The sequence below is a fragment of the Salmo trutta genome, chromosome 25, assembly GCF_901001165.1.
Source record: "Salmo trutta chromosome 25, fSalTru1.1, whole genome shotgun sequence".
NCBI lineage: Eukaryota > Metazoa > Chordata > Actinopteri > Salmoniformes > Salmonidae > Salmo > Salmo trutta.
Window position 1 is genome coordinate 17,703,183 of NC_042981.1, and position 14,530 is coordinate 17,717,712.

The 14,530-nt window shown below is 43.8% G+C and overlaps 1 protein-coding gene across 1 annotated transcript in view; it reads left to right on the forward strand.

Annotated features, from left to right (window-relative positions):
• The window catches only part of LOC115162099 (serine/threonine-protein kinase D1-like), a 55,684-nt gene extending 42,563 nt beyond the window's left edge, over nucleotides 1-13,121 (forward strand). The window contains exons 15-19 of the mRNA XM_029713066.1: nucleotides 197-358; nucleotides 1,074-1,172; nucleotides 2,818-3,085; nucleotides 4,863-4,948; nucleotides 10,875-13,121. Of these exons, the coding sequence (XP_029568926.1) occupies nucleotides 197-358; nucleotides 1,074-1,172; nucleotides 2,818-3,085; nucleotides 4,863-4,948; nucleotides 10,875-11,120 (861 nt within the window). The 3' untranslated portion in view covers nucleotides 11,121-13,121. The remainder of the gene's footprint in view (nucleotides 1-196; nucleotides 359-1,073; nucleotides 1,173-2,817; nucleotides 3,086-4,862; nucleotides 4,949-10,874) is intronic.
• Nucleotides 13,122-14,530: the final 1,409 nt, after the last annotated feature.

Genomic DNA, 14,530 nt, shown 5'->3' on the forward strand with positions numbered 1-14,530 from the left:
AGATGTTGCCAGACGCACGTTATGATGAACACATGAGAGGAAAAACAACAGATGTAAAGACAAAAATAGAGATATTGTCTCGGTAGGTAAATAATGAAGTTATTATCATGACAACACAGTGGGTGTTTGGAGAGCCTGTCGAGCTCTCTGCCTGCTTCCTTTAAAAGGCTTCTGTGTTTCTGTTTTTACTTCCTAGAACCTGCACCACCCTGGGGTAGTGAACCTGGAGTGCATGTTTGAGACGCCGGAGCGCGTCTTCGTTGTCATGGAGAAGCTCCACGGAGACATGCTGGAGATGATCCTGTCCAGTGAGAAGGGGAGGCTGCCTGAACGCATCACCAAGTTCTTCGTCTCACAGGTAACCCTGGCTGACAAGCGTTGTCGCTCAAAGACAATGGATGGATGTGCTGTAGCAGTGCCACACACCTGCTTTTACTGTGACACTCACATACTGTATACTGTATAGAAACACAGTCAGTGAAGTAAGTGGCTTACAGGTATGTATTTTTTTAATGTATTTTTCTGATAATAATATCATAATATTAGTTTAATCATGTGTTGTTGCACTTTTCACTATGATATGCAATGTATTTATTTACTTCAAGTAGCTCTTTGCTGTAGTCAAATGACCTAGTGGTCTCATGGCTGGAATGTTATTCATGTCTTTCATCATTTCATAATTAATAAACATGATTTCTTTTTAAATGCAGAAAATCCGGTGTTTCTATGTCAAACAAACATTGTTGTTATATTTCAGTCTTCTGTGATGTATATAAAGTGTAATACTGGGATGCAAACTCTCAATGTAATACATTTCAACTCTATATCTGACATGATACAGGTGTCTTCCTTTTTTAAGACCATAACCATGTGTGTGAGGTGTATACTTTTGTTTCAAAGTAGATTTGTTTAAGACTACCAAGAAACAGTCAGTGTGAACCTGATTTAGCTCATTGCAGTAATGTTTGACAGTATATAAATGCAAATGACCAGATTATATTAAATGTTTTAGTCATTCCTAATTAAAGTAATCATTCACCGTGGACAAATCATTAATTTCACATATTTTTCAGATTCTTCAGGCTCTTCGTCATCTCCACTTCAAGAATATCGTCCACTGTGACCTCAAACCAGAGAACGTCTTACTGGCGTCTGCAGATGCTTTTCCACAAGTAAGCAAACATCCAGCTCAGCCTCCAAACAAGCCAAAACAGAAACATCAATTTCACAGACATAAACAGACATTCATCTATCAGTCTACTCTAAGATAATGTGGATGATTATGGAAACTGCATGCTCAGTGTCTCTACAATGTTCTATGTCTCTTGATTTTAATGATACACTCCCAATTATGCTGCCCTTCTCTCCATAGCCATAGCCCTGTACTGCTCTGTACTGTACTATGAGTCACTGTTTTAGGCATGGCCAGGCATCAGATGGGTGTTAAACAAATTGCATTTGTGTTATTTACAACAAATATTTTCTGAAAGGGAAGAAGGAGAGTCCGTTCTTATATATCTGTATTTCATTTCCCCAAATATGCTCTGGCAACATCACTGGCATCATTATAGTGCTGAGTACTGACATCCTCTGGCAACATCACTGGCATCATTATAGTGCTGAGTACTGACATCCTCTGGCAACATCACTGGCATCATTATAGTGCTGAGTACTGACATCCTCTGGCAACATCACTGGCATCATTATAGTGCTGAGTACTGACATCCTCTGGCAACATCACTGGCGTCATTATAGTGCTGAGTACTGACATCCTCTGGCAACATCACTGGCGTCATTATAGTGCTGAGTACTGACATCCTCTGGCAACATCACTGGCGTCATTATAGTGCTGAGTACTGACATCCTCTGGCAACATCACTGGCGTCATTATAGTGCTGAGTACTGACATCCTCTGGCAACATCACTGGCGTCATTATAGTGCTGAGAACTGACATCCTCTGGCAACATCACTGGCGTCATTATAGTGCTGAGAACTGACATCCTCTGGCAACATCACTGGCGTCATTATAGTGCTGAGAACTGACATCCTCTGGCAACATCACTGGCATCATTATAGTGCTGAGAACTGACATCCTCTGGCAACATGACTGGCGTCATTATAGTGCTGAGAACTGACATCCTCTGGCAACATCACTGGCATCATTATAGTGCTGAGAACTGACATCCTCTGGCAACATCACTGGCATCATTATAGTGCTGAGAACTGACCACTCTGCAGTCTTGCCAAAGTCTATTTTGGTAGAATTCTGTAGCTACAATAAATCGTCTGTAGACTATATCATGTCCATGTCGAACAGACAGTGTGATAACGTTAACTGGCCTTCTGGGTCATCCTTGCCAGCTGATTATTATTATGTCTGTGGAACCAACTGTTTGGATGGCGAACATACAGGATGTTATGTATTAGAGCGTTGGACTAGTAACCGAAAGGTTGCAAGTTCGAATGCCAGAGCTGACAAGGTACAAATCTGTCGTTCTGTCCCTGAACAGGCAGTTAACCCACTGTTCCTAGGCCGTCATTGAAAATAAGAATTTGTTCTTAACTGACTTGCCTAGTTAAATAAAGGTAAAATAAAAAAATAAAAATGAGCCTTCTCTAACAAGTCTTAGTCCAGTTACTCTAGTATGAAACCCTTGATTACCACCGCACTTTCTCATGTTCAAGTGAATACGAGACTTGGAACTGTGGCAGTGCAATATTCACTACCACACATGACCGTGTCTCAAACGTCACTGATATTCCCAACATACTGGGGAATCTAGTGTAATTTGAGACACACCCTATCTGTGTCTCAGGTGAAGCTGTGCGACTTTGGCTTTGCCCGCATCATTGGAGAGAAGTCTTTCCGTCGGTCAGTGGTGGGCACTCCGGCCTACCTGGCCCCTGAGGTCCTGAGGAATAAAGGCTACAACCGCTCCCTGGACATGTGGTCTGTAGGGGTCATCATCTACGTCAGCCTCAGCGGCACCTTCCCCTTCAACGAGGACGAGGACATTCATGACCAGATCCAGAATGCTGCCTTCATGTACCCACCCAACCCCTGGAAGAAGGTGTCCCAGGAAGGTGGGTGTCTGTCGAGCAGCAATGACTCATGCATTACTGTGATAACTGCATTACTGTAAAATAACATTTGATATAGTTGTGTTGGAATGATACATCATTACTCTGAAAATCAGACTAGAATAGCCTCTTCCTGAGTCTCTGTTCGATTTTGTAATCATATAGTGAATGTTTGCTACACGGTCAGAATGCCTTTTATGATCATCTGATTTAGTAGCGGTGTGTGGGTAAAATCACTGGAGAACCCAAGCCAGAAAGAAAAGCCATATTACAACCTATGTGTTGTCATAATTGCGTTGTTTGCTCTAGTTACCATTAGCCTTCAACATCTAGCTACATATTGAACTTCCGTCCTCTCAGTCCAGGGGCACAATGTATGAATTTATGTTTGGATTAGAATCGGCATTATAATCATTGGCCAGTACGGAGAATTAAGTAAAACCACAAGCCCAAATCCCTATCTCCATCCATGGCTAATTTAGGAAAGGGACAATTTTAGCTAGCTAGCTAGCCACCGGAGGACACCAACACAGCTAGATGCAACAATTTAAGTTGTTTCTGTCAATTACATATTTATTTTTATGCGATGTGATAGGAGTGAAGCAAAATCCAAACTGGCTTCCCTTGACACTTTATTTTGGTGTGCCAGGACCATTCACTATTGTGCTTGCTCAGTTTAGCTCAAAGCTGATTGGCTATTATTTTATACTTTTTTGTCAATGGAGGCCAAATGCTCGCTGGCTTCCCTTGCATTGAATGGTACGGGCGGCAACAATGTCATACTCTTTATAACCAGACAGAATCAGACAGATGTCATACACATACAGAAACAGAGGGGCGCTGTTTCGCTCACTCAGATGCTTTCTCCGGTGAGATACATTCAGCCTCTTGCAAATTGAAGAAAAATTATGAAACACAGAGACGAATGATAAATAAAAATAAAAAATTTTCCCATGAATACACGCCATACATTTACGAAGTCAGTGAGTCAGTTTTATGTTTATCTGAGGGAGTCTGCAGATTTTATATAATTGATTCGTCTTAGGGCCTGTCTAGCATAGGAACCTCTCTTATCACAATTGTTCTCACCTTTAGTGCTCCATGGCTCACAAAACGACTATGAAAGCCTACAACACAAATCCTGGCCCCAACAACTATGCTGCTATTGAATTGAGCGGATGGCATGCGTCATTGTCCGAGAGATGGAAAAGGAAGGAAAGAAAGTCTGTGTGTGTTTGTGTGTGTGTGAGAGAGAGAGAGAGAGAGAGAAAGGGAAGAGAAAGCAACAGAAGGAGTGTATGTGTGTGTGTGTGTGTGTGTGTGTGTGTGTGTGTGTGTGTGTGTGTGTGTGTGTGTGTGTGTGTGTGGTGTGTGTGTGTGTGTGTGTGTGTGTGTGTGTGTGTGTGTGTGTGCGTGTGCGTGTGTGTGCGAGAGAGAGACAGAGGGAAGAGAAAGCAACAGAGGGAGAGTGTGTGTGTGTGCTTGAGAGAGAGGGAGGAATAGACAGAGGGGGGGAGAGAGAGAGTGTGAGAGAGAGAGAACCAATTCTTGTTGCAGCCTATTCATGTGCATAATGCCAAGCGATCCCTGGTACTATAGAGGAGTGGCCTAAAGGTCAAGAATCCCAACTGGGACTCAGAGAACCATGACCCTTGAAATAATCTTAACATGATGTTGGCTTTGCTCATTAGCCCTTGCATGGCTCTGAAAGGGGCCAGCACCAAATCCTCTAGGTTTCCCACCATGAGTTATCCTCTGACGGCCTGCTTTGTTGTTCCAGCAATTGACCTCATTAATAACTTGCTGCAAGTCAAGATGAGGAAGCGCTACAGCGTGGACAAGTCGCTCAGCCATGCCTGGCTACAGGTAAGCCTTACTCTGGACTAAACTAGATATTTGACATAAATCATTACAGATATAGAAACAAGTCTCTCAGCCATCCTGGCTACAGATAAGCTCTCCCTACTGCATACTCTCCATACTGCATATATCACAAATTAGTTTAAAAAATAATGACATTTTCGGGCCGTCTTTCAGCCATCCCTGGCTACAGATAAGCTACCCTTCCATAGCTGCAGAAAGTATGGGTGCTGCAGCACCCCCTGAAAAATTACAATTTTAAAAATATTAATAAAAATATATATTTATATAAAAATGTAAAAAAGTCGTGCACTGGGCCTTTAGTAGTATTATCGGACTGATATAGACCACAGGAGGTTGGTGGACCTTAATTGGGGAGGACAGGATCGTGGCAATGGCTGAAGTGGAATGAGTGGAATGGTATCAAATACATCAAACTTATAGTTTCCATGTGTTTGATGCCATTCCATTTCCTCCGTTTCAGCCATTATTATGAGCCGTCCTCCCCTCAGCAGCCTCCCCTGATATAGACGTCTGTAGTGCGTGCAAAACAAAAAAATCTGCATCTCCACTTAGTTGTATAATTAAGAACAGTATCTTGCAGGATTCAATAGGTGATATTGTAAGAGTAGTTGCCATGCCCCTTTCTCTCCTATTGTCACTCTAATGGAATCCAGAAAGAACTAAACCCTTTCCTCAAAGATTTACATCAAAAGGTGCAAAGTTATGACAGAAAACATCCACATCAAATTAAATTGTTTTCTTGATCAAATAACATCACTTTTTGTGCAATATTAAATTACCATCCTTACAAACCACTTAATGTAAAGGTACGTTACTGTATTGTGCATAGGCTGGTTATCTAGGTTTGTACCTGCAGACTTTCTATCACCACGATGAAAAACAATGCACAATGCAGTAATTGAGGACATTGAGACATAAGTGATTTATGATGATGTAATGTGGGAATGTGGCTCAGTTGGTATGGTGTGCCACTTGCAATGCTAGGGTTGTGGGTTCGATACCCATGGGGGACCAGTATGAAAATGTATCCACTCACTACTGAAAAGGAATGAAAATAACTTTTCAGTTTTCACATAGAAAGAAGTTGCATTTGCGAAGTATTTCAAGAAACTGGATAACATGCAGTACCAGTCAAAAGTTTGGACACAACTACTCATTCAAGGGTTTTTCTTTATTTTTACTATTTTCTACGTTATAGAATAATAGTGAAGACATCAAAATTATGAAATAACACATATGGAATCATGTAGTAACCAAAAAAGTGTTTTACAAATAAAAATATATTGTATATTTGAGATTCTTCAAATAGCCACCCTTTGCCGTGATGACATCTTTGCACACTCTTGGCATTCTCTCAACCAGCCTCACCTGGAATGCTTTTAGAACTGTCTTGAAGGAGTTCCCACATTTGCTGAGCACTTGTTGGCTGCTTTTCCTTCAGTCTGTGGACCAACTCATCCCAAACCATCTCAATTAGGTTGAGATTGAGTGATTGTGGAGGCCAGGTCATCTGATGCAGCACTCCATCACTCTCCTTCTTGGTCAAATAGCCCTTACACAGCCAGAATGTTGTGGTAGCCATGCTAGTTAAGTATGCCTTGAATTCTAAATGAATCACTGACAGTGTCACCAGCAAAGCACCCCCAAACCATCACACCTCCTCCTCCATGCTTCATGGTGAAACCACACATGCGGAGATCATCTGTCTCACAAAGACATGACGGTTGGAACCAAAAATCTCAAATTTGGACTCATCAGACCAATGGACAGATTTCCACCGGTCTAATGTCCATTGCTCATGTTTCTTTGCCCAAACAAGTCTCTTCTTCTTATTGGTGTCCTTTAGTAGTGGTTTCTTTGCAGAAATTCAACCACGAAGGCTTTATTCACACATTCTCCTCTGAACAGTTGAAGTTGAGATGTGTCTGTTACTTGAACTCTGTGAAGCACTTATTTGGGCTGCAATCTGAGGTGCAGTTAACTCTAATGAACTTATCCTCTGCAGCAGAGGTAACTCTGGGTCTTCCTTTCCTGTGGCGGTCCTCATGAGAGCCAGTTTCATAATAGCGCTTGATGGTTTTTGTGACTGCACTGGAAAGAAACTTTCCAACTCAATTTTTCTCATTTACTGACTTTCATGTCTTAAAGTAATGATGGACTGTCATTTCTCTTTGCTTATTTGAGCTGTTCTTGCCATAATATAAACTTGGTCTTTTACCAAATAGGGCTATCGTCTGTATTCCAACCCTACCTTGTCACAACACAACTGACTGGCTCAAAGGCATTAAGAAGGAAAGAAATTCCACAAACTTTTAACTTTTAACAAGACACACCTGTTAATTGAAATGCATTCCAGGTGACAACCTCATGAAGCTGGTTGAGAGATTGCCAAGAGTGTCATCAAGCTGTCATCAAGGCAAAGGGTGGCTACTTTGAAGAATCTCAAATATTAAATATGTTTTCATTTGTTAAACACTTTTTTGGTTACTACATGATTCCGTATGGGTTATTTCATACTTTTGATGTATTCACTATTATTCTACAATGTAGAAAATAATACAAATAAAGGAAAATCCTTGAATGAGTAGGTGTGTCCAAACTTTTGACTGGTATTGAATATCAAGCAAGTATTTTTATATTCCACAAGTATTATCAGATTATCTGTTTTGTTCAGATAATCATCAGACTCAAGTTAGAAATGATGGTAAACAGTAATACATATAGTTTTTAAAAAATCACAAAAGCAGTGCACTGGGCCTTTAATAGTACAGTATGTCTACAACGTGGGGGGGGGGAAACTTCTTTAAATTAGAGATTTAACAGACAATGTAACAGATAAAAAGAGGTACTGTACATATCACAAAGGAGTAAGAAGACTTATTGTATTTGGATAAGTCTGTCAGCCATCCAGTAAGTATTTTATATTATTTTTTCATTTTTATTTTTTTATCCCGTTTTTCTCCTAAATTTCATGGGATCCAATTGGTAGTTACAGTCTTGTCTCCTCACTGCAATAAGCCGCACTGCTTCTTGACACAATGCCCACTTAACCCAGAACCACCAATGTGTCGGAGGAAACACCGTGCTCCTGGCGATCGTGTCAGCGTGCACTGCGCCCGGCCCGCTACAGGAGTCGCTAGTGTACGATGGGACGAGGACATCCCTGCCGGTCAAACCCTCCCCTAACCCGGATGACGCTGGGCCAATTGTGCGCCGTCCCATGGGTCTCCCGGTCGCGGCCGGCTACGACAAAGCCTGGACTCAAACCCAGAATCTCTAGTGGCACAGCTAGCACTGCGATGCAGTGCCTTAGACCACTGCGCCACTCGGGAGGCCGGCCACACTAAGTCTGTCAGACCCCCCTGGCTACACTAAGTCTGTCAGACCCCCCTGGCTACACTAAGTCTATCAGACCCCCATGGCTACACTAAGTCTGTCAGACCCCCATGGCTACACTAAGTCTATCAGACCCTCCTGGCTACACTAAGTCTATCAGACCCCCCTGGCTACACTAAGTCTGTCAGACCCCCCTGGCTACACTAAGTCTGTCAGACCCCCCTGGCTACACTAAGTCTATCAGACCCCCATGGCTACACTAAGTCTGTCAGACCCCCATGGCTACACTAAGTCTATCAGACCCTCCTGGCTACACTAAGTCTATCAGACCCCCCTGGCTACACTAAGTCTGTCAGACCCCCCTGGCTACACTAAGTCTGTCAGACCCCCCTGGCTACACTAAGTCTGTCAGACCCCCTGGCTACACTAAGTCTATCAGACCCCCATGGCTACACTAAGTCTGTCAGACCCCCATGGCTACACTAAGTCTGTCAGACCCCCCTGGCTACACTAAGTCTATCAGACCCCCATGGCTACACTAAGTCTATCAGACCCTCCTGGCTACACTAAGTCTGTCAGACCCCCATGGCTACACTAAGTCTGTCAGACACTCCTGGCTACACTAAGTCTATCAGACCCCCATGGCTACACTAAGTCTATCAGACCCTCCTGGCTACACTAAGTCTGTCAGACCCCCATGGCTACACTAAGTCTGTCAGACCCTCCTGGCTACACTAAGTCTCTCAGACACTCCTGGCTACACTAAGTCTATCAGACCCTCCTGGCTACACTAAGTCTATCAGACCCTCCTGGCTACACTAAGTCTCTCAGACACTCCTGGCTACACTAAGTCTCTCAGACACTCCTGGCTACACTAAGTCTATCAGACACTCCTGGCTACACTAAGTCTCTCAGACACTCCTGGCTACACTAAGTCTCTCAGACACTCCTGGCTACACTAAGTCTGTCAGACCCTCCTGGATACACTAAGTCTCTCAGACACTCCTGGCTACACTAAGTCTATCAGACACTCCTGGCTACACTAAGTCTATCAGACCCTCCTGGCTACACTAAGTCTATCAGACACTCCTGGCTACACTAAGTCTATCAGACACTCCTGGCTACACTAAGTCTATCAGACACTCCTGGCTACACTAAGTCTGTCAGACCCTCCTGGCTACACTAAGTCTGTCAGACACTCCTGGCTACACTAAGTCTGTCAGACCCCCCTGGCTACACTAAGTCTATCAGACACTCCTGGCTACACTAAGTCTCTCAGACACTCCTGGCTACACTAAGTCTGTCAGACCCTCCTGGCTACACTAAGTCTATCAGACACTCCTGGATACACTAAGTCTGTCAGACACTCCTGGATACACTAAGTCTGTCAGACACTCCTGGCTACACTAAGTCTGTCAGACCCCCTGGCTACACTAAGTCTCTCAGACACTCCTGGCTACACTAAGTCTATCAGACCCTCCTGGCTACACTAAGTCTCTCAGACACTCCTGGATACACTAAGTCTGTCAGACACTCCTGGATACACTAAGTCTGTCAGACACTCCTGGCTACACTAAGTCTGTCAGACACTCCTGGATACACTAAGTCTGTCAGACACTCCTGGCTACACTAAGTCTATCAGACACTCCTGGATACACTAAGTCTATCAGACACTCCTGGCTACACTAAGTCTCTCAGACACTCCTGGCTACACTAAGTCTATCAGACACTCCTGGCTACACTAAGTCTGTCAGACACTCCTGGCTACACTAAGTCTCTCAGACACTCCTGGCTACACTAAGTCTATCAGACACTCCTGGATACACTAAGTCTATCAGACACTCCTGGCTACACTAAGTCTGTCAGACACTCCTGGCTACACTAAGTCTGTCAGACCCCCCTGGCTACACTAAGTCTATCAGACCCTCCTGGCTACACTAAGTCTATCAGACACTCCTGGCTACACTAAGTCTGTCAGACACTCCTGGCTACACTAAGTCTCTCAGACACTCCTGGCTACACTAAGTCTGTCAGACACTCCTGGATACACTAAGTCTGTCAGACACTCCTGGCTACACTAAGTCTGTCAGACACTCCTGGATACACTAAGTCTATCAGACCCTCCTGGCTACACTAAGTCTGTCAGACACTCCTGGCTACACTAAGTCTATCAGACCCTCCTGGCTACACTAAGTCTGTCAGACACTCCTGGCTACACTAAGTCTCTCAGACACTCCTGGCTACACTAAGTCTGTCAGACCCTCCTGGCTACACTAAGTCTATCAGACACTCCTGGCTACACTAAGTCTATCAGACACTCCTGGCTACACTAAGTCTATCAGACCCTCCTGGCTACACTAAGTCTCTCAGACACTCCTGGATACACTAAGTCTCTCAGACACTCCTGGATACAGGTAAGCCCTACAGCAAGAGAGATGAGAGACATGAGTTTGTCATCCAACAGCCGCATAAAATCCTGCTAAATGATTTTTTGTGACACAATCAAAAGAAAACAATTGAAACTGTAGGCTAATGCTAACTACTGTGTCCCTGCTAATGATGTCCTTCTCAGGACTACCAAATGTGGCTGGACCTACGTGGCCTAGAATGGAAGATGCATGAGCGCTACGTCACGCATGAGAGCGATGACTCCCGCTGGGAACGCCACGCTGAGCAGCACGGCCTGACGTACCCCGCCCACCTGGTCAACCCACACGCCGATGTCAGCGAGGGGGTGGAGCCTGACCCCGAGTCGGAGGAGGTGGACACCATGGCGGCCACGATGGCGGCCCTCAGCGACAGAGTCAGCGTGATGTGAATACTGTAAATGCAGGGCTACTGCCCCCTTTAGAGTCAACGTGCTGTAGTACTGAACACTGCTGCCTCTGCCCCCTTTAGAGTCAACGTGCTGTAGTACTGAACACTGCTGCCTCTGCCCCCTTTAGAGTCAACGTGCTGTAGTACTGAACACTGCTGCCTCTGCCCCCTTTAGAGTCAACGTGCTGTAGTACTGAACACTGCTGCCTCTGCCCCCTTTAGAGTCAACGTGCTGTAGTACTGAACACTGCTGCCTCTGCCCCCTTTAGAGTCAACGTGCTGTAGTACTGAACACTGCTGCCTCTGCCCCCTTTAGAGTCAACGTGCTGTAGTACTGAACACTGCTGCCTCTGCCCCCTTAAGAGTCAACGTGCTGTAGTACTGAACACTGCTGCCTCTGCCCCCTTTAGAGTCAACGTGCTGTAGTACTGAACACTGCTGCCTCTGCCCCCTTTAGAGTCAACGTGCTGTAGTACTGAACACTGCTGCCTCTGCCCCCTTTAGAGTCAACGTGCTGTAGTACTGAACACTGCTGCCTCTGCCCCCTTAAGAGTCAACGTGCTGTAGTACTGAACACTGCTGCCTCTGCCCCCTTTAGAGTCAACGTGCTGTAGTACTGAACACTGCTGCCTCTGCCCCCTTTAGAGTCAACGTGCTGTAGTACTGAACACTGCTGCCTCTGCCCCCTTTAGAGTCAACGTGCTGTAGTACTGAACACTGCTGCCTCTGCCCCCTTTAGAGTCAACGTGCTGTAGTACTGAACACTGCTGCCTCTGCCCCCTTAAGAGTCAACGTGCTGTAGTACTGAACACTGCTGCCTCTGCCCCCTTTAGAGTCAACGTGCTGTAGTACTGAACACTGCTGCCTCTGCCCCCTTTAGAGTCAACGTGCTGTAGTACTGAACACTGCTGCCTCTGCCCCCTTTAGAGTCAACGTGCTGTAGTACTGAACACTGCTGCCTCTGCCCCCTTTAGAGTCAACGTGCTGTAGTACTGAACACTGCTGCCTCTGCCCCCTTTAGAGTCAACGTGCTGTAGTACTGAACACTGCTGCCTCTGCCCCCTTTAGAGTCAACGTGCTGTAGTACTGAACACTGCTGCCTCTGCCCCCTTTAGAGTCAACGTGCTGTAGTACTGAACACTGCTGCCTCTGCCCCCTTTAGAGTCAACGTGCTGTAGTACTGAACACTGCTGCCTCTGCCCCCTTTAGAGCCGTCTCACTCCCTCCACAACACAACACACCACAGCACAACTGACTCACTGACTGACTGAGCCCTCCACTCTCAGCCAGCAGCTAGGGGCTCGATATCCAAACCCTGCCTTTAAACTAACTGCCTAACTAACAATTAATCCCATTTCTAATTGTCTGTATATGAGTCAATCAGGTGTATTGCCTACCTGCCTAATGAAAGACAATCTAATTTCTTATACTGTAAAACTCTGGGTGTGAAGGATCATCCAAGTGTACTGTATGTTAAGTCAACAGCAGCAAACAATCCCCCCCAAAAAGCCAGCTAAACGATTTAGTCAAAACCAAAATGAGATGTGTTTCACTGTGATTGGGTGCAACCCAACGAGACAGCTCAGGACTAACCTTAGTGGTGTTAAGAGTGAGAAAGGATACTATTATTACTAACGTTTTATTTCACTCTTGAATGTACCTTTATATGATGACATGGTAAGAATTCACAAAAAAACAGTATAGCTAGAAATGATGGAAAGACAAAGACAGAGAGGGAGATAGAGAGCGGGCTCTGTAGGCTTCAAGAGTATGGAGACAAATCCTGAGGCCTGGATACAGAGAAACAGTGAATGTAGAATACCTGTAAGCATTTGTTCTCATCAAGAGCTAGCTGCTTTTCTAGTGTATAGTGTTGAAATGTGTTCATGATGGGACGCTGAATGTTGCGTATGTGGCTACTGTACAGTATGTTTGTGCTCTTTGCGCAATTGCAACCAGCCTTTAATGCATTTTTGCCTACAGGGAAAACATTATTTTCTCTGGCTACACATTTAAATAAATATATTTCAAAGCTGATATGTAAGCGTTTAATACCATGGATTTATTACATGATTTGTGAGTTTGCTTTACATATACACCCCAATGCCTCATATTTTGACCTACATTTGAGTACACTGCAACAGGAGTTATTGAGAACATATGTTTACAAATTGCCAGTTATTTTAAACATGGCACCCATACTCATGCTGCATCTTCATCCATAGCTTAGGGGGACTGCGTAAAGAATGACCATGGAGAATCAGGGAGAAAGATGAGGGCAAAAGAGCCATTCCTCTTACTGGGAGAAGAACGTCAAGCCAGAGGTGAGACAAAACCATATGCACATTAGCTGAATGATGAGAGAGAGGCACTATTATTCACATGGAGATTCATGTTGATATTACATGTATATGATCGAGAGCTGGTTGAATCGGATGGTTTATTATAGGTATGAAAGCCTAAGTACAGTAGGTTGGGTAATTCATTCGGGGGACTGATTCATAATCAATTTCCAGAGCAATACGGGTTTTAAAAATATATATATATTTTAGAGATAAGTTATCCGTTTTCATACTTTGGAGATATGAAGGCAAATAACTTATGCTGGTTTATACTGGCACATTGGAAAGTTACACGCACTGTTGAATGTACAACAATTACTATTCTACCATGAGATGGCGCTCAATACAAAATGTTTTCCGTGTTAGTCAATGGATCAGGGTCCACGCATACCTACTTTGTGTTTAGTTGGGCACCAGGGGCCACAAGAAAAACATACAAAATTAAGAAAGACGGTAAATGAAAACATGCATTCCATACAAGACAAAAACATGAATATATGAATTACCAGCTTTGTGACTCTTATCGGAAGCCCAAACAAATAAGAGCAGAAGTGATTGCTTCAGGTAAAATGATTTACAAACACTAAGACGTACGTTTCTATCGAACATTTAACTATTAGGAATAATAGTTATCCTTCCATCCTTCCATAAACACTACCCTGCTAAAACTACCATAAACTTAAATTACCAAATTAATGTCTTAAAATTATTTTATTGAGTGGATTAGAACCAGCGCAAATATGTTGATTTATCTCATAGTTTCTGTTGAATATAAAGGAATGCAGTATGCAATGGTGTGCACTTCTCGGCGTGATTGTCAAAATAGTGGACGAGGTTGTACACTTTTCCTTCTTTGAAAGCTTGGTCAAATCAAGATTACCTACCAGTATGTGGTATATCGAAAGAGAAAAATGCAGCAGAGAAGCCATCTTCTCTATAAGGATTGCTTTTTGAAAGCATGAATAATTAATAATTAGTATTATTGACTTATTGCAAACATTATTACAAACATATCACAAATTGCAAACTGTAGCCATATTCGATAAGAGTCAGCAATACATGTTTGGGA